We start from the raw sequence: 21,617 nt of genomic DNA on the forward strand, positions 1-21,617 counted from the left end.
TCAGGATTATCACTGTCCATTCCCTTTAGTATCTATTTATGGACATGCTGCCCATGAATTTTCTTAATCTGTTTTTGAGCCTGCTGATGCCTGGGGGGAGGGGAGGGGGGGGGGGAATAAATTAAAAATTGGCAGAAGTTCATTACAGTGCAAAATAGAATGAACTCTGTCATGTGGAATGACATCAGCAAGAGCTACCAGCAAGATCAAGACCCGTAAAACTACAGTTTGGACCATTATTAATACTCCTGTAAGCCCAAACCTTTTCCTAGGCTCTCCTGTTTCCAGATGCCTCTTCTCGGCTCTCTTTCTGACTTTTGCTCTCCAGTTTGACTTTTGTTTTTTCCCTTCTCTGCTCTCTACTTTTATTTTTGTAGGCAATGCTTGGCACAGCAGCAGCTGATCATCCTCTTCATTTGAGCACATGGAAGGGTGAGAAACAACTTTCCTAGTTGTTTGCTGGATGATTTGCTGTTATCAAAAGGAAAATAAGGAACTTTGCTACTATGAAGTACATTTATCTAGTATTAAACTCTGATCATACTTAATCCTTCACTCTATTGCTCCTACTTACAACTCCTTTTTTTCCTTCACTCCTTTCTGTCTCTTCTTATCTTCTCCCAACCTCTGACAAGTTTCTGCATTCACATCTCTACTTCTCTGTTCCTATCGCTCTTGCAAACACCCCTTTCATTCTGTCCTTGGTTCTATCCTTGATTCTGCTCTTCTTTCTCCTCTGCTTCCCCATCGGTCCTTCCCCTGCCTTGTCCAGGATCACCTCATCACGTTTCTTGCCGTGGCATTTTTGTGCACCTCACTGTAGGGGATGATTGGTTGCAAGGGAAAAGGCGGCATCCCTGGGCTCCAGATGTTCAGTACAGAATATAGATGCTAAGTATTATCTACTGAACGCATTTACCCTGTGATTTGTGAATTGGCTTAATTTGGGCAGCTTTTCAACAAAATACACATCCTTCACACCGGGACTAATTTGTGATAAATTTCAGCTCCCTCACCCAAGATAGGGAGGCGCAAAACTTTTCAATAGAACAATGTAAGACTGGAGGATATTCAGAGCAATGGCTTTTAAATTCCAAACACACATGTTCTACAAATAGATTGATCCATTTTAACTAAAACGTTGTCACTGGAAGGCAAGGAAATTGCCTCAAGATGATAGTCTCCAAGCAAAATTCCAGCTCAAAGATTTAAATTTAGGGAACAGAGGAAAGAACTGAAGACAGGATCTTGCAAACATATCTCTGTCTGCTGAAGGCTGCAAGTATTTTGGCAGTTGCAGGCTCTGCTTCTACAGTTTTTCAATATGCAAAACTTGTAACATACTGTGATTTTATATTCTTCAGGAAAAGGAAGTTGTTGTTTTTTTAGTATACGGAATTTATAGCGCATGCACCACAAAAATGAGAGAAACTGAAACACAAAAATGTTACATTCACGCAACATTAAAGTGTTTATACAGACTGCTGACAAGCCTAGAAACCAAAATATACAGTGTACATAAGATACTGCTTTGTGAACAGCAATAATTGAAGTCAGACAGATTGCACATCTGTATTTTTTGCATTGCTGTATGCCATTACTATGACGCCAAATATATCCTTTAAGAATTATATGATGCGCAACGCTTCCATTCATATGGGGTTTCTATATTATATTATAAATTTTGACTGTTTAATGCAACAACTCCCAAGTAATCAGAATGAATCGGACTGCTAGAATTTTATTTTACACAATAACTCTAAAATGAATGTAATTGAAATACAAATGTATACTGTAAACAAAATATTACAGCACTGAAAAAAACCCCAGATGATAAACCTGTGTTTTGAATTAAGATGACAACACATACATGTAAATTTAGACACAATAAAGCAGGGAATGGGGAGGGTTCTTCCGACCATACCTAAGTACAGAAAATTGAATACTAACCGAGGTTAGAGTTGACTATTCTGAGCTGAAGCTTCTCCCCACAAAAAAAAAAAGTTCCAATGGTAAATTGCTCCTGTGATTGTTTCCACCAGCCTGCAAAAATACGCCAAGCACCTCCCAAAGCACAGCCCCAAGGAGCCTGAAAACTCATTTAGAGACCCTCTTACAAGGGTATAGTAACTCAGTAAGAAAGGGGTAGAAAACAAACTGAGATAAGACTGTGAAAATTATCCAGAACCTGCATGCACTGAGTAGACGAGCATGAGCTCTAACATACCACACACAATTATTAAAAAGATTATTCATTAGAAGCAAAAATCAATATGGGGTGGTTTTCTTCTCTATAGCAATGGCAGTCTCCTAAGGGTATTTTCAAATTGCAATGAAGACCGTGACAAATAATTATTTGCTACACTTATAAAATTCAGCTGATGAAAATCCATTAACCTTATGGTCATGGTTCACTTGAATTTTATACTTGAGGCTTTTACTGAAGAAATGCTATATTAAAAGGCAAATTAAAGCCATTAATCTTTAACTCTTCCACTACCTGAAAAAGGCAGTGGTTTTGTGATCTTTTGATTAAATAAAGTATAGGCTTTGAACCCTTACTAATACCTATGCAATTTTACTAAGTCATTGGCTTGTCATGAAGACAAGATGTTGATTTATTTATTTTTATTGTTTATTAATAAATTTCTCAGCCACTTGCCTATATATATACACATATACATGAATGAGGAATGAATGGAAGAAAAAGGTCACCCTGTCAACATTTCAGATTCGTGACATGCCCTTCAAGATTTAACAAACCAAAGGATGCTTTTACTCCCAAGTACACCAACTGGTATAGAAGACGACATGAATCAATTTTACTGTTCTGCTTTTCCCCAGCGTAGTTTATCTACGATTCTGCTAGGTATGAAACTGAAACAACTCTGCAACTAATCTTTCTCACAACGTGAGCTTCAGACTCTCAAATAATCCCCCAAGCACACGATTTCGGCAACGTTCTAAAAGCTGCATTCTGACTTGTATTTCCTTGGAAAGTCTCAAAACTTTGCACAAATCCCTTTTAACAGCTCAGATTTTTGAAAGGCAGTGCTTTGTAAAAAGGCAGAGCTGACGCTGTGACAGCCCTGGCTTACAGCAGCAGGAGTCTTGTGGGCACTTCCACATTTCAAAACAGACTCAGGAAAGGAAAATAAATTGGTTCCTCTGGGTGAAACAGCATACAGTCTTTGTTTAGGGTAAAATAACTTAACTTCTCAGAACAAGCAGACTATTTAGAGTTAAGTTATTCATTAAGATATCTAAACATTACATGGCAGATGTACTGCGATATGCCTAAGCTCCACCGAGCAATACAGTATTTAAAACAAAAACAGGTGGAAGGCATTGATTAGACTTTGAATTTCCCCGGAGTGTCTGAAGTTTTTCTAGCAGTTTCCTAGCACAAGAATACAAAAAGGAAAATCATAATTGTGTTCCCAACATCCCTATTGAAAACTGCTAGGTTTGTCAGTAACGTTCTGAAATACTGGTGCATTATGACATAGGAAAATAGAAACCAGGATGTTACATTGCAGATTCAACACTTATGACCGTAGGAAAACAGAAATTAGAATTTTACATTACAGATTCAACACTTACGGCCTTTTCCTTCCCTTTTCTATCCTCTTCGAGCAAAAAGCAAGGAAAAGTGTTTGTCAGCACAGCCCTTGGGTAGGTACTATTAATTTTAAATGCCCCTACTTTAATCACGCAGTTGCCACTTGCCTTCTAACATGATATAGTGCAGAAGCACTGGGAAAGACGCTGTAGGTTGTTTAAGCGTAAAGCCCAACTGGGACCACTGGGAGAGAAAGCAAACAAAACAAAACAAAATAAAACCCAAACCCCTGTACATATGTAATTCTGGCCCACAGAGAGCGGAACTTCCATCGCCTCTAGCAACATTCCTAAAGCTGTGGGTACTGACTGAAACACTACAGAAATTGTTTTAGCCAGCAAGGGATTTCTAGATATTTTACAGATTTGCTGGCCTAGCTGACAACATAATCACAACTGAAAGTGACAGATTATCAACATTATTATGGTAAAAAGAGAAAACACTGTGGTATGTACTTGCTTTATGGAAAGAACTGGGATGATGGGTAGGCTGAAAATCTCAAAAGCATTTGTACGAGGACAGCCAAAGGTGCAATTTCAGAGAATCGAAGAAAGATTAAAAATTGAAGCAAGAATCTACATTACTTTGGAAAAATGGCTTGGGACAGAAATATACACGTTCTTACTTTTTTTTCCCCAGCCTCAAATCTGCATCTCCCACAGCATCCAAAGATCGAATGCCCTCTCGCCCCCGCAGACAGCACTATGGAAAAGAGACCTCCACAGAGAGTTATTTCTGCGTATTCCACAACCAGCGTATCTGACGTTTTGAAAACATAGGCATGCTGGATTAACAGAGTAGAGTACACGACAGAGTTTCAGAAGGTTTTAAGTGGAATATACTGAACTACACCGGAGACTTCAGTGGTAATGGAGCGTTCACTGTTCCATTTAAGTCACAAAATAGAAATAATGACGATCAAAATTCTTTCAAATATATTGACACATTCTTCCATCTTAAGAATTAATGTGAATAGAGCCAAGAGAACAGGTGCAAATTTAAAAATGCTCACAATTTTGCACAGCATCGGAAAGAATTTCAATAAGTCTGTAAAATGAACATGAGGCCAAAGAGGCATTTTCTTCCTGAAACATCTAATCCAAATAAAGGAAAAACTTTTGTGAGTTTTCAACTCAAGAGAACCTTGGAAATACCAGCAGCTGAGTTGCTGGGCTCTTCCCTCAGATTACCAGTGTCAGCTTGAAGGTATAGTACTGCTAAATGGTTACCACAGCAAAAGTCTCCTCTGGCTGATGTTAAATAGCTAAACAGTTTTTATATACTTCTTTACTGTGAGGATGACTGAGCACTGGCAAAGGTTGTCCAGAGAGGCTGTAAAACCTCCATCCTTGGAGATATTCAAAAGCCATCTGGACATGGTCCTTGGCAAGTGGCTCTAGATGGCCCTCCTTGAGCAGGGGGGCTGGACCAGATGATCATCAGAGGTCCCTTCCAATGTCAACCAATGTCAACCATTCTGTGACTCTGTGCCTCTCGGACCACGACTACTGGCATAGAGATGATTCAGGTAGCCTGAATGCTGACCCAGCCACGTGATCTTGCTTCATGTCTCTGTGGCAGTCTGTAACTTTCTAGCAGATTTGGTAATGCTTGTTCATTTTTTTTCCCGTTCCTTTCTTTTTCATTCAAGGAAAAAGTGGGAATATTTTTAATTCAAGGAAAGTATTCTTTTGACATTTCAGCTTCACTGGAGTACAGCTGGCAGGTTCTGCTCTGCTTCATAGGTACTATTTCATAGGAACTGTCAAAAAACCTGCATTTTGTATTATCAAATAATTTCCATAAAACCATAAGCTTAAAATGCCTCCTGCATAGTTTTTTTGGACTTGCTCCATGTCTCTTGCAGCTAAAGATGTGGAACCTAGCTGCCTGCTCAGCAAATGCCAAAGGGGCTAAAGAGTTGAAATATAGACATATGCCTACAAACTTCCTGAAGCTCAGCACAACACACGCTCTCTCAAGCTAAGATGAAGGAATGTAGACAGAAATGCCAAAAAAAGGGAAAACCAACATCCAACCCAGCAAGTCCAACGACCTCCTGCCTTCAAACTCAAGAGTAAAGTAGCACGGCTTCTCCTGGGCGGCAATTAGTAATATTTGTATTCTTCAGTTCAAGGAAATGCCTGCAGGATATTCCTTACTATACGAACAGAGATATTGTAAAATTAAAAAGAGTACTATTAGGAGTACACGGTCCCCTTAACTACAGTATTTTCAGAATGGTGCTGTTATGGTCTAGTACCGTATATTTCTACGGCCTGGCTATAGAAAGGATCTCCACACAACTCCAACATTGTTAGCTTTTCCTGATACTGGAACCAACAGTCCTCAGCACACACTGGAGTACACTCACCTTTATCTTGTCATCTGTTTCCATCGTGGCTTGAAGTCTCCCATTCACACTGAATACACAGAAGAGGCCATTTTCATAATATATGACACAGTGGCCTTCTCTTGAAGCTTGAATAAGTTTTGGTCTCAGGTGGTTTTCAGGACCTTCTAATGTTACAGGACCTTCTAATGTCCTCAGTAGATCTCCATTCATAGAATGTATGAGACATGGTCCTTCTAATGAGACAGAATAAAATCTCTAGTTACTGATTTACATGCTCATTTAAAGACATCATGTATCAAATAATAAGTAATGACTTCTACTTCGGTAATCACTATTATAATACATTATAATGAATTTTACCATGTTTAAGTGGGAAGCCTATGACTTTAAGGGTGACATAGAGTAAAATGAACAGCTTATCCCTTAAAAGCTTTGCATTAAGGTATTTTAGAGCACCTATCAAAACTAGTTAGAGACCTAACAGATTTTCTTTTGTGGATTTTCTTTTAAAACCAGTAGTAGTTAATTTTGAGAGCACAAAAATAAATGTACTGAATCCTAAAATGAGATTTTCGAAATATGAAGACACAGAGAGGTAAGCGTAATGAATTTACATACGTAGGTACTCTAAAAGCCTATATTCTCATAGTAAGATTTTAACCCATACCTAATCCACTATATGGTTTTTTGTTAATACATTTGGACAAATACATGATTTGCATGTAGGCCGCAAGCATTCACATGCACAAAACAAAAACACACACGGGTGCATATGGCGAGTACACCCAACTTTGAAAAAATCTCTCAAAGAATCATGGAATCACGGAGTTTCAGAGTTGGAAGGGGCCTCCAGAGATCATCTAGTCCAACTCCCCTGCTAAAGCAGGATTGCCCAGAGCACATTACTCAGGACTGCATCCAGGCGGGTCTTGAAAATCTCCAGAGAAGGGGACTCCACAACCTCCCTGGGCAGCCTGTGCCAGTGCTCTGTCACCCTCACCGTAAAGAAGTAGGTACTTTGGAAACACTAAAGCAGAAAGATCCTAATTCTAAGCAATTTCCAATTCAAAAATAAGTGTGGACCAGCAAGTAGAAAAACGATAAACAATAGCCATGGATTCAACAACATTCTTTATAATTTGCCTGCCAAAAGCAGATCTTTGAGGACACAAATGGGGCATATTACGGCCTTTGTAGCTAAGCTCAAAGAGCCTGAACACAATTACTACAAGTTTTAGTTGGTAGTTTATATATACCCTTCATCAAACAAACAAGACAGCACATTCTCTTTCTCCTGAGACTAATTTTTGCTTCCCTTTCTGAGAAGTTATCTATAACAAACATTCATCATCATCCTGGCAGTCAAGAGCTGTATTCAACTGTATGCTATCTGCAGTTACGCACTGGATAAACAAACAAAAAGAAATAGTAATCAGCAGGCTACAATAGGGAAATCAATGTTGAAACTGATGTGGAAACTGGTTGCCTCTTCTTGTAAATGTCTAAATAATCCTCAGTTTTAACATGTTTAAAAAGAGGTTTCAAATTCCATAGCAACTATAACAAGGTTAGAAATAAAACCATCAAAAAGTTAATAAATTCTGCCACCTGAGACTATATTCCTCTTTGCATTAGGATTATAGCTTCACAAACAGAAAGAAATGACAACAGCTACCTTACCTTTGGAACCACTTATTACCAGGCCAAGTTCAGCACAAATGGTAGCACAGGTGATCTCATAGTCATGTCCTGTCAAAATAGCTCGAGGAGTTGCAAAATCACCTTCAATGAAAAAACAATAAAAGCAATCCTTGGTTACGATCTGTTTCCAAAATCACGGCTTTCAATCATTGAAGCGTCTTCAGTTTCCTTCCTCTTTGAGTTCACGTTCCCTACAAATCACTTCTATGCTACTGTTTGCATATGGTTGCTCTGTACTCCTATCTACATAGTGCAGCAGCAGTATACTATAGGACTTCAGCCTGCGCGCTTACTAACGCATTAATACAAGCCAGGTGTATAGTAAAAACAAATAGAAGTTGGAGCACAAAGATTTGCTTTTTCCCTGTCCCTCCATCTCCCCCTCTATTTTTTTTTTGTTGTTGTTGTTGTGGAGGAAGAGATCTAAGTCAACTGCTACCTCTTCCTATACCAAGCATATGGAAACACAAGTGTCACTATGACAGGTACTGAGAGGAGACACCTACAGTGCCCAAAGATGAAGTAAAACATCCATTGACTGATTTTATTTTAACCTAGTAACAGTGTTGAAACCTCAGCCTGATGTCTAGCTCCTTGTAAGACGTGGAGCTTGGACCATAATCAGTATGGATTTCAGATGAGTTTGCAAAATCAAAACAAGAACAATAAAACTGGGGGGTTTTTGAGAGTCTCTTTTTAATCAAACATATATGGGCACCATAAAAAAAAAAAGAAATTGTACGTCTGGGACATTGAAAGGAAAAAAAAAAATATTCTCCAAGTGAAGATACAGAAAGGGTAAGCAAATGCTATAAAGCTCTAAATATTTTTATAACTTCACTCACAGGTCATTTGCTGGATCACCCTCTTCCATTTCATGGAAACCACAATGTTATTTTTGTATTACCCTATAATTAGTTCATTTGTAGTATTTTACTAACCAATTCAACTCTAAAGAATGTATCTTTAGGCAACCGTACCGTGTAGTTTCAAAAGAAGGATTAGACGAGTTTTTAAGCAGCAGAGAATAATTTCACTTCACAATCAATGATGATATGTGAGATACTAACAAGGCAGTAAAGCAGTGGTAAAATCGAACATTTTTTACTTCAAAAACAGGAGATGGTTTTGCAAAGAGACAGGGTAATAATAGGGCCAACTGATTCCATTGGTTACTAAGGTAGCATCATTCAAATTACATTTGGGGTTGTAACTTTTCAAAAGAGAAAACCAGAAAAATGTCATTAGTTTGTCTGTGTAGAGCCTTAACAGTACTAGCAATACTGGTGCTGAGTCTTATTAATAATATATTATTATATTAAAACAGGTAGCAGCTACCCAGACCCTGCACGTGTACAGTGAGGGATTTCTGTGGAAAAGCAGCGTAGATCTGGGCTTGCATGAATAAAAGCTTAGCTTACTCTTCATATCTGACATTCTTCCCACTCTCCCAGAGCGTCTGCGTAGCTGCCACATCCAAATGACTTTTTAGAAAAGGTCATAATCTATGACAAAGTATCAAATCAGGGATTTTGACCTTTCAAAATTTGATTTATTCTGAAGTTATGTTATAATCTAACATTTATATCCACAATACAAAATCTTGAAAAGTAAATAATTCTGTTTCTTCTTAGATACATACATATACACTAAATATATATGTGTGCATACACACACACACACACACACATTCATGTATGTTATCGGCATTTTAAAGCTGAAAATGCTTTGGAGCACCTTGCTGAATTGTCCCTAATCTCTTAATAAATAATCATTAAAAGCTATTGCTTTTGTTTCCTATAATGTTTGGCAAAACACACTCAAACCCAGGAAGTACGGCAGACAGTTCAGAAGCGAAGGAAAAACTCCCAACAAATTAGAAGCATAAGGGTAGAGACTGAACGACCTCTAGGTACTTCTCAGGTGGCTGATCCTACAAACGCTCACAAAACTTTTTAGAGCGAGTCTGCTCTATTGAACTTTCCTCACGTAAACGTGGGGCAGGCACCTTAGAAGATTCGTAAATGAACATTGTGGAGCCAAGCCACAAATTTGCAGTTTCACGGGAAAATGTAACAGCAACCATAACAGTCCTATTATTCAGTAACAATTTAATTTTGTTGACCCAATTCTTTCTCCCTGTTGTCCCCAAGCCATAAAAGAGGAGGCAGCTTTGTGCATTTAAAACTCTTGTTAGTTTGTCTTCTTTTAAATGAGCTGCCTACATTAGCAAAAATCTAGATGTCTGGTTTTATTGCTTTATTTTGCTTTCTTTTACTTTCAGAAATTGCATTTAACACATACTTGCATAGATCAGCAAGGAATTAATCTAATATATACTACATGTGCTAATGAAAATTTTGAAATCAGAGTTTTAAATGTGCAACGTTGTAGTGGAGGTAATAAATATAAGATGTTGGAGGTAGAAGGACTTATAAGAAGCAATGTCTGAATGACCTATTAGGAGGGGCAGATAAACAAAATCCTTATAGTAAACTTATTGCTTACAGCAACTATACTACTGTAGGCTTTACCGACGTTAGGCTGTCAGCAACCATATACATAAAATGTAGGAGATAAGATTCTTAAAACAAGTAGAAACTGAGTATATATATTTATCACAGTCCACAGAAAAGTAATATTGTGTAAGTAACACTCGCAGTCTTTTTAGAATTTGGACTTGACTTCAGACAAAGCATAAATCTACAGGCGGCGGGATCGGTGTTTCATAAATTATATCAGCTGTTTACTAAACTACATTTGCTCTAAAGAAACGCTCTAATGCAAAAAAGAAACAGAAGAAATTTGAATACTGTCTTTAAAGAAATTAGGACTTGAATAAATACTGTAAAAGAGGAGTCCTGTGAAAAGTCAGGCTGAGTCCTTTGATAAGAATGTCAAGTATTTAGGGGTTTCCAAGCCTCTGATTTTCCAAATAATGGGGTCAACTTAAAAGCTGGTCATAGAGCAGAACAGATTTCTTTAAAAGCTTTTAAACTGTTATTGCTTCAGAAGATTGTCATGGTTTTCAATAACGCAAAGAGAAAATTTTATTTTGTTGCTGGTTTAAGGGGCACCACTTCAAACTTTTCTAAATTGTTTTAGGGGAACCGGCTTGCAGACCTTTTGAAAAGCTGGGGAAGTGACTTCAAAGGGAAAAGAGTCTTTGTCCGCTAAGCAGGTTTACGACCACTGATGCAAACCCTAACTAAGGACAGAAAAGAATACTCAGTGCATCTTTATGGAGATCCTTAAGGAAGATGAACAAGTCAAATGAGATTAAAGACAGTTCAAATCCTAGCACTAATAACCAAGACACAACAGTTTTACAGATGTGCTTTTCTCAGCATAGTACATAATAATATCCTTAGTCTATACCATTGCTCGATTGCTACTTGAAGTTGAATGCTGTGAATCTTAATGCCACATTCACATTGCAACAACCGTCATCAATGATTTATTTAAGTCACAGGAGGCATACGTAAAGTTATTTTCCAGTAATGGACAGAATACTTTACCTTTACAGTAACCATTCAAATTGTTTCAAAAGAACTCTCCTACATTCCAATAAATAATTTCTGCAAAGCTGTTTTCCCATAGAAAATAGCATAAAATATCACTCTTCCTGAAATGACTAAAGTACATTTTAAATCATAAAATTCAAGCTTCACAAGATAAAAGAAGAGCACATGATATCATGTCAGCTTATGGCGATATTTCAGTGAAAAAATGCTAGGCGCTTGGAAACTACGTTTAAAAAGGAACAGTGGGATTATAGTAAAGTCAAAACTTTCTTCCAGTTTAATGACATCCAGAAGAAGATATGCCTTACTAGATAACACGAAATTGGTTTGTGTTGCTGGGTCTTTCTCCGCTATTTTTTCAGCTTCAGTGATGTTACAAAACAAAACAGGATCATGACATTTTAAATCCATCAGTAAATTCCTAAAAAGACCACTTTCTATATTTTCAGCATTCAGCTGTAAGAGCTGAGCCAAACATTGGAACCCATTTAAAGAAAAATCTCTCCCTAAAAAGAAATCAAACTAGAGATAGCCTGAAAAACTTCTCACAACGAAATATGGGATACACTACCTACTATTTCTGGGTGAGATGATATTATGCAACACATTAAAACATAAAATATTTGAGTATGCTCCTTTTTATGTTTTATGCTGAGAAGACAGTTAATTATAAGTCACAGGCAGCCAAATAGTCATTTCTACATTATTATTCTATGATTGCAGAGGCTGTAGGGCGCTTTTAAATGGCACGTTAATTATGAGATTTTATGTCAATATAAAATCCGAATGAAATGAAACATCGGTTAATCTAACTATCTTTTTACCTACTTCTTGCAAAAATAAGTGATTGAGTACTTTCTCAGAAGGATCAACAACCAAAACAGATTATCTATGTAAGAAAAGTCTTCTAAAAATCATTTTACAAATTTCCCAATTTTGAAGTTGCTTCATATGATAAAAAATGAGGAAAACAATAAAAAGTTTGAAATCAATTTGAGAAGTACAAATGTACTTACAGAATACATGACATTTGGACAAAAGTGCTTTCAGCAAAATGGAAGTAAATCAAGAAAACTAATTTGCTGCTAGGCTTCTATGGTGATCATATAGCAAGTTTCCGACTTTAATTACATCAAAGTGATGACTGCCAATTATTACATAAACTCTGTATATTAACATTATTTATAGATCACACACAGTGAACATTTAAATAACAGCCAACTGGCTAAAACCCCGTTCTACTGGCGTAGAAAGTTTAGCTCTTTGATGGATGGGAGTTCCTACTAAAGCCATACCACACAATATTACTGAAGCATTCCTAAAAATTCAGTTGGAATAATCTTTCCTTTGTAAATATATATTTTAATGTAACAATGTAATCTTTTCATATTATATAGGAACTTTATTGTTGTCTGGCTCTTCACATGACACTCCATCTAATTCCTTCAAACTACTTCCCATCTGTTCAGATTTTTTTTTTTTTACAACAAAAAGTACAACCTTATGCCTAGACGCAAGTTTTGTTTTTGCAAAAAACACTTGAACCGTACATTTTCTGAAAAAGAAACAGTATCTTTGAACAACGTATCATTCTATCCCGAAGCAAAATCTAAAACCATAAAACACAGAAGATGCCATAGTGCCGTTACATTTGTTCAGTAAAGAAAAAAAATATCAGCTTTATCTCGTAGAATTCTTTTCAGCAAATATAACACAGGAAAGGCTTCCTGTACTCCTTCCCGCAGTCACGCTGTGCAACAAGTGACTAAGATTTATTCAGTACTAATATGAGAGTTTTAATACATGTTGTGTCAAGAGAACAGGTTCACGATGTGTCCAAAATAAATACAGTAAAGAAAAAGATTTAACAGGCCTTCATGGATTGCATATTACAATTCAGATTTCAAAAGTCAATAATCCCCAGACTCTTAATTCCTACACCATGTGCAACGCGAAGCTTTCTGGAACGAGTTCGCCCTTACTGGGGATTCATCTGCTGGAAGTCCTGGAAGTCATTCAGCAGGACTCCTCCCACTGAATACAGACCTTTTTGAAGCCCCTGTAAAGTATCTGCAGGTGAATATTCAGGGTCAGTGTACACTAATATTTTAATATTTGCACCATCCCGACTTCATAAACTGCTACTTAAATATCAGCTTTGAAGTTTTAAAACACTGTCATTTTTGTTTGAGAATGTTCTAAAGCAGCTTTATGAAGGGGCTTTTTTTGTTTATGCTAAAAAAATAATCTATTTTCTTCATATTTCTCTCTTGCGGTTTACAGTTATAAGTATTCCATTACCTATTGAGTCTGAGAAAAAACCCAACAAACCTCAACAGAAAAGGAAAAAACCCATCAAGCAATTATTTCAGTCAGAAATAGCACCTACCACGGAATTGCTGTAAGATAAAAGACATCTCACAACATGCTGAAACTGATCACTAGTTGAAACTTCTATAGTATTTCATACCTTGGGCAGAAAATAATCCGAGATGAGAAGTTCCATATGAGAATTCAACTCAATTTGGCAGGTTTTGATAGATATTTTTTTTGCTATTAAAATGCTATATTAAAATAATTTCTTTTTGTATGAAATATGCAAAATAATACTGTTCCATAGCAGCATGTATGAAAGTCTGTGCTTTAGCTATTTGATAAAGTTAACTTCAAACCAATGCACCAGTAGTGTATTGCACTAGATAGATGCTTACCGCCTTTACCTACCGATGTAACTGGGAATACCGATGGCATACACCAAGTTCAGAGCATACATAATTAGCTGTATTTTTGAAAGCAACTGCTTTAAACCAGATATTTTTTTCAACAGAGCAGACCGTAATTCTAATTACATATAGTATTCTTGCACTCAGCGGAGTAATGCTGTGATGCTAGTGTTAATAGAATTTAGATCTAGAAACATTTCCAAAATAATTTCCTACCCAAGTCAGGATTATTGTATCGACCAAATAATTTTTACAACATTTAAGTTGGTAATTTTATTCTGGACTATAAATTGTTACATCTTCTGCATTACTCTGTTCTGTCTTACATGGTACAGACTTTGAACCGAACAGTTATTTTTTCCCAGCAACCAAACAAGGTAAATAAATGTGATATATTAGCACATCATCCCACCACTATGCATGTGGTGCACATTAAGGTTGTATTCGTTTACCATATGAATATAATTCCTTTTACCGCATCAACTATTAGTTACAAGTTGTAAATATAGCATTGTTTTTGCTGGAACTCAGAGGTCTGCATTACATCACGAAGCACTAAATATCCTTATCCTTCTGGAGAACTTCATGCATATAGTTTTAGTGACACCTGAAGCTGGATACTGCCAAAAAAGCAGCATCCAAACTCTTTCTCTGTTTCCAGTCTTGAAATACATACTGCCGTCCCTTGTGTCTGGACTGTGCCTCAAAACTCGCTCTACAATGTTCCTTGCAATTCCTTACTCTGATTGACGAATCCTGAGACACAATCTATCTTAGCAAGTTGAAAACGAGGACGATGCGGATGCTGCACTTAACACTGTAGGACATACTTTTAGGCAAAACAAGTATTTATAGTGCACAAACTTACACGCTTATCAGTACCAAATCACTACGAGGATTTAAATACTTTCCAAACCATCAGTGAACGCTATTGCAAGTTCTTTTCAATTAAGACTTTGTCCTCATATCTATCTATGACATGACTTTCTTGGCATTATATAAATACAAAATTATATTGCTTAGGCAGCATCACTGCAGATTTCCAGATATACCAGAATTCATCCACCTGTTACGCCTCATCTTTGTTCAGTTTAAATATTTGGAGGCTAGAACCATCATTTAAACATGATTTATAGAGTACCTGGAGGAATGAGGCCTCAATCTCTTTGAGGTATCAATGTGTTACAGTTTAAAAATGAAACGACAGTGACCTTTTGTAGCTGTATAATTTAAGGCTCTGTTCTAGATTCACGCAGGTAGTCCCAGTACTTGCTGCACTGGCTACAACGATACCCATGAAGATACAGGGAACTGCAGGACCAATTACAGCATTAGGGCCTCTGACCACTAAGCTTTCATGAGGCTTTCAAGTCTAACATCAAATAATGCAATAAATGTTAGGTAGAAGAATATTTAGTGGTTGCTACCCTTTTCAAAACATGTTACGGATACTTCTCTAAAATAGTTACTTGTCTAAAAGAAATAATTTTCTAAAATAAAGTAAAAAAAAAAATCAGAAACAAATTTAATGAAATTTTTAATTTTACTGAATTTGAGTTACAACAGGAACAGAAGAATTTAATGTTGCACTTGCTAAAGCTCTACTAAAAAAGAACAAAGTATTCCGTTTCTTTTTACAGTCGCACTTAACAAAACACTCCTGACCTATTTCAGTTCATGCATTACCGTTAAATTCACATTGCATTTTCTTATAATAATTTTAATAAAAAGGATAAAAATTATACTATAAAGAAAATATTTTTTTTGCACCAAATATGTGAAAAGACACATATTTTGAATATTTTACTAGGCAATGCTTTAGAGAGGCAGTCCCACGATCAGCTTTCAACTCAATGCCAGCAGATGGTGCTAAAGGATTCCAGCTTTAGGTACAATATTGTGCTACTCTGTCCAGCCATTTTTGAGAAACAAAGAATATTTGTTATGTCTGCAGTTAAACAGTGTTAAAATAATATGGAACTATTTACTGGCTATTTTTGAAGAAGGACTCACACAACAATGTAACCTGCGTAGGGGTAAAAAATAAATGTGCTCTTGAACACTGAAGGGAGCACATGAGACATTTTTAAACTCTCAGTGCTGTACTATCACGGAGCAACACTCCTTTTTAACAGACTGACTACAGTGAACGGCATCTATTGCCTTAATACCTGCAGCAATTCCAAACATATTTTAGTATTTGGAGGCTGTGCAAATTTTTAGCTATTATGGTAGACCACCATTTGACAGAAATTAACAAGAGACAGCAATTAATAAGACAGAAATTAATAAGAGCAGAATTTCCATTACTAACATGATTACTGATTTAAGGACATTTTGGTACCCCTACCACTTGGCATGATAAATGCAAAAGGGAATATTGACAGAAGAGATTTTTACAACTATTTCCCAATTATTTTTTTTAAGAAAAGAAGCTGTTATACAAACTACTTCCAAAATTAGTTGAGGGTTTTTTTTAGGAAATAATCATTAAAATTCTAAATAAATATTTTTGCTATAAACATTCTTTAGAAACGTGGAACCTTAACTTCTCTATTACCATTGATTTTGAAACTGAAAATTAAAGTCCAGATCACACAGAAACTTGGGAACCAAGATGTAGGTTAACTCAGTATGAGGATAAGGACGGGGGAAGAAGGCGAAGAGGATTTTTTTGCTACTAAGTTAACAGCAGACATATAACCTGCTTGAAATCAGTGTGACTATTCACTGTGTACAGAGGCAAGCATGTATGCAAATCTTCATAGAATTCACATTTGCAGCATTAGTATGTCTGAGTACAAAGAAATTATTCCCTATGACATTACTGTTTAATCAACCAACACAGAGATGCTCATCAGGTCATATTTTCAAAGTTTAAATCACCTGCATTATCCACTTAAATAATTAATTAACAAGCACTGGCTTATAAAAAGTTTAAATTTTCAAATTGAAAAATGTGGGTAGCAGTTGATGAAATACAGATGTTTAATCTTTTGCTATGATTACTAACACAATTAAAACTAACGATTTCTCTAGTCTCAAGACCATAGCTTTAATTTAATAATAATATTAACCGACAAAAAGTCTTTCTGGTATTCAAATACTTACTTAGGAATCATAGCTATAAAAAACCCAAACAAAATATAGTTTCTTTTAAAAGTAGCTTGGATAGTAGCTAGGCTGTTCTTCGGCAAGACAGGAAACTGGTGATTAAATTTTGAATCCTTTGTGAGATTTCATACTTTATAAATTGAAGAGATTATGTATTTTAAAAATATATATCTGAGGAGGATATTCTACATGTTAGCAATAGTAAAAGTGTTCAGTGAATCCTCTCATGTACATCCCAGTTAAATCCAGTAATTGGGTTTTTTAAGTATGAAATCACACGCTTACATTCACCCATGTCCCGCTACACACCTACACTACTAAAAGCATTTCTCTAACACACAACTATTCAGAAAATATAGTACCGTCTAAAATATAAAACTATGCAATGAAAGCACCCCCATAGTCTTTGTGATGCAAATGTGATACATACAGAGAGTAACATTTTCTAGTTTTATGGGCTAACATAAAAGAAGTAATATAATTTGGTTTATTCACATATGTGTGGAAGATCAATGCAATAATTCAGAAGAGATCACATTAGTATTAGAAGTAGTAATACAGTTGTTCACAGACTCTACATTTCATTAGTACTGAATACTTTCATCGGTTAAGCCTTAATATCATTAAGCAACTCAAATTTCTAAATTAGATATCTTTTTGTTTTTCAAAACTAAAAAATAATTCTGAACAAATCTGTAGGAATTTTGGAAGCCATAGAACAGTCTCCTCATATTCTATGAATATAGTGCAAGACCAGCAGAAAGGCGCTTTATCTTCACCTCGAGTATGGAATATATATATATATATATATATATAAGCAACAGCAAGAGATTACTTTCTAGATACGATTACAACCAATATAGCAAAATGGATCAAAAACATGGTGATGAAAGGAACTTACAGGAAAGTGGTGAAGATATGAGAGCGTTCAATATGCTTTATAAGGGTAAGAACAAGGACAACAAGATAATTTTTTGAAGTGTTTTGGGAAGACAGGTATCAATAGATACAGAATATTGTTCTGTAAGATCTCACGGGAAGTTAAGTCTACAGAAAAACAAAGGAAAAGGTAATAAGGATACTAGCGAAAACCACTCCAATGCAGCAGAAGGATAAGACAGACAAGAAGACATGAGCTGGCACAACTGAAACTTCTCCAGCGACTGTACATACAGCAAAGTCAGGCAGAAAGATCAAAATAAGTGAGATTTTTCTGAACCAATGTAGGAGACGAGGTATGAGCGAGCAGGGACAAAACCTGGATAGCCAAGCATAGATGAGATGCAACTACCAATGACATCAGGAATAACAGTCATTCTACAAACAAAAATATGTTAAGTTTTCACGAGAGGTCGGTCTGTTATTAAGAGCAAACAATACCATTAGACAATACCACACATTTAAAAGTATTTCAGTAGAAGTCTTCAATAAAAAGGCCAAGAGCAGTCAGGCAGCAAACATAAGTAAAAGCAGCAATGAGAACTGTTGTCTCAATTAGAGAATATCTAAATGAGGTAAATGTTTGGAACTCAATTGGCCTGATAATACAGATTTGAGGATACTGTGAAAATGGAAATACATAATCCCAGAGTTGTAACTGTTGTTTTATGGATATTGGGTGAGGTTCTGCAAGACCAGAAAAAAAGTCTTGTGTTGTTTAAGAAGCAGGAAAAGGAAAACTGAGAAATTTGAGAGTAGTCTGCTTAATCGCAACAAGCAGAAAAAATACTGGCAGAACACTTCTATTTATATATACACACACACACAATTTCCTAGAAGAAAACAAGGAGATGAGTAACAGCTGATTTGGATTTGTTATGAACAAACGATTTTTTTTCTTGCAATGACAAAGTAACAGGACTTGTGTTCAGGAACAGATCATATATTTTGACTTTAGTAAGGACTGGCACTGCTTCACACGGGCAATTTCTTAAGGAAAATAGGGAAGTACATGTTTAGAAGATGCTACTATACATCAGATGAAAAGCCAGCTGGAAAGCTATATCCAGAAAGCTATTCATTGTAAAAATGGTCAATGTATTGATAGGCATTCCTGAACTGTGTACTATCTAATATTTTCTTTAATGACCAATTTGATAGAATAAGGCTGCAAATTACATTTGCAGACGGGAGTTGCTGCAAGTCTGCTGGAGGACAGGATGAGAATTCAAAACGAGTTTGAATAATTGGAGAAACAGTCTAAAAAGAATACAACTCGAAGTTTACAGACAAGGTTCCACAGTCAAACTACACAGGGGAGGAGAAACAACCAAGTAGATGGTGGTTCTTCAGAAAAGACTGAAATTTATATTGGCTCATACACTTAAAGAATTAACACTGTCATGCTGTTTTGAAATAAACAGATATCCCATGGGGATGTGAAAAGTATTGGTCTGTAAAACAGGTTGTTTTCTACTTATTACTGGGGAGGCTTCAACCTCATTGCTGGGTCTGCTTTGAGGAAGACAGACAAATGAAGAGGAGAGGAACACAAAAAAAAAACAAACCAAAATCAGAGGTCTAGAAAACATGACTTATGGCAAAAGTCAGAAAGAATTGGATTATTAATTGCAAAGAATTGCAGGTCGTGGTAATCCAAATCACTGGAAGTTGTTGCAAAGAGGAAATAAATAATCTGGTCTCTACGCAAAGAATAAATATATAAGAAATGATAGAATGCAACTGCTGCAAAAAAAGAACCGGATGCTAGGCTGAACACTGGGAAAAGACTGCTAACGATAGGGCTTCTAAGGCCCCAAAATATATTTGCCAAAGTTTTTAACAGAAGGTTGGACAAACATCAGTCGCGAATGGTTTTGTGTGTAGTTGAGCCTCCTTTGGGAAAAGAGAATAGATCAGGTGACCAAAGCTCCCACCCGCCCTTTTTCCTATGGTTCTGTAATCACAAAGTAAAATGCAATCCTTCAACCTGGGAAATGTCCAAACACTAAGAGTTGCCACTTGAGCTTCAAAGCGAGAGTGGGATCTGAAAGTGATGCCTGCTATTTGTATGCAAATGAATTCTCTCATCTCTTTTCTCCAGCCATCACACGTGGCTCCTCCCCTCACCCCCCAACTCCTGGCCTCCCCTCAACCTCCACCTCCACCTCCACCTCCACCTCCACCTCCACCTCCACCTCCATCGCATTAGGCTGGGCAAGTGCACAACATGGCATCTTTCTGCAAGTACACCGCCCTCTCCCAGTAACCTCTACACACCCTGTTCAGCAACACAACTCCTGAGGCATGATGGCACGTCCCCAAGCGGTACCTTGCTATTAGATCAGAGCCTCTACACATGCAAAAGCCAACCTCGACATACAGATCACACCTGGGCTTCAAAGGCTCCCAAGGGGAGGGTTACATCCTCTCCCTCCTACCTCCCCAGAGCAAGCCACATGCCAAGGAGAGAAAAATAAAAGCCCCTTACACTATCCAAAGTGACTTTACACCTCCATAGTAAATTAGGCTAATTCATGTGAACTCAGAATGGCTCAGGGCTATTCTAAAGGATACAACTATTTCAGACCCTCTGCTCTGTTCTGAATTATTCGTAGGCTTGGTCAGAAATTGTCCACAGAAACATTTCTGCATCAGAAAAGGCCTGTGCGCCAAAGTGAAGTACTGCCACGCTTCTACATTTTCAAAAGCAATTAATTTAGAAAGAAAAAAACCCTACATTTGATCAAAGAGCACGGTGAAATATTTTTTGAATTTCAGGTTTTAATTTGAGAAGGAAAAAAGGACTTAACTTAAATGTAATCAAGCTGTTTTGTGAAGAATAAAAATCGTTTCCAGCAGATGTGTCCCAAGTAGGAATTTCATATCTTTGAGATTTAAATTCATCAAATTTGGTTTACATTGATCAATGCATTTGAGAGTTATTAGGGAGAAACTAAACAGACAATGAGACTGCGTAGGTGTATTTTTTTTTAAGAAGTCAGCTTAACACTTAAAAATTAAAGAATGTAAATAATGAATATTTCGGTAGCATCTTTCTTCTGTTAAACCAAAAACATAAAGAGTTTTTCCATACAGTCCAGTTGGCCAGAGAATTGTCCTCGATAAAGAATATCAAACAAAACACTTATTTATCACGTATGCCACAGCCCACCTGGCTTGTCAGCTTGAGTTAAGTACCATTCTAAAACATGGATATATGCAGCCAGAGATCAAGAGCTCAGTGCTTCCTAAAGTAACGAAACCAGACAAAGGAACCTAAATAAAATGTAACTGGTGGAGTAATGGGTACCCAATGGGATAGTATTCAGGGTAGCTTGATCATACTAGCCTGCTGACTGATGTATACCAGGGGCAACAGGTACTATGAAAGGAGGAAAGAAATGCTCCTGGTTTAGATTATTTTTGTTGAAACTACTCTGGCATCATCACTTGGTACAGTGCCATTGGATACATGTTGCTGTGAAGTCGTTTTAAGATGGAAATTAGAGATAATTAAACAGAGAAAAAAATAGGAAAGAAGTGTCAACTTTGACAGTATCTAAAATTCCACTGCAGAGTGCTCACTGAAAGCATGAATAAACTATATTTTGATGTAAAAAGTCATAAGCTTCAAA

General features: G+C 36.7%; 1 protein-coding gene across 3 annotated transcripts in view; it reads right to left on the reverse strand.

Moving 5' to 3' along the window:
- The window catches only part of LRBA (LPS responsive beige-like anchor protein), a gene marked incomplete at its 5' end in the record, with an annotated part of 425,426 nt that overhangs the window by 4,133 nt on the left and 399,676 nt on the right, over positions 1–21,617 (reverse strand). For all 3 annotated transcript variants that reach the window (XM_082482677.1, XM_082482676.1, XM_082482675.1), the window contains 2 exons: positions 5,997–6,211; positions 7,659–7,760. In XM_082482677.1, the coding sequence (XP_082338803.1) occupies positions 5,997–6,211; positions 7,659–7,760 (317 nt within the window). The remainder of the gene's footprint in view (positions 1–5,996; positions 6,212–7,658; positions 7,761–21,617) is intronic.

This window comes from Vanellus vanellus (genome assembly GCF_965231255.1).
Source record: "Vanellus vanellus genome assembly, chromosome: 4".
Taxonomy (NCBI): domain Eukaryota; kingdom Metazoa; phylum Chordata; class Aves; order Charadriiformes; family Charadriidae; genus Vanellus; species Vanellus vanellus.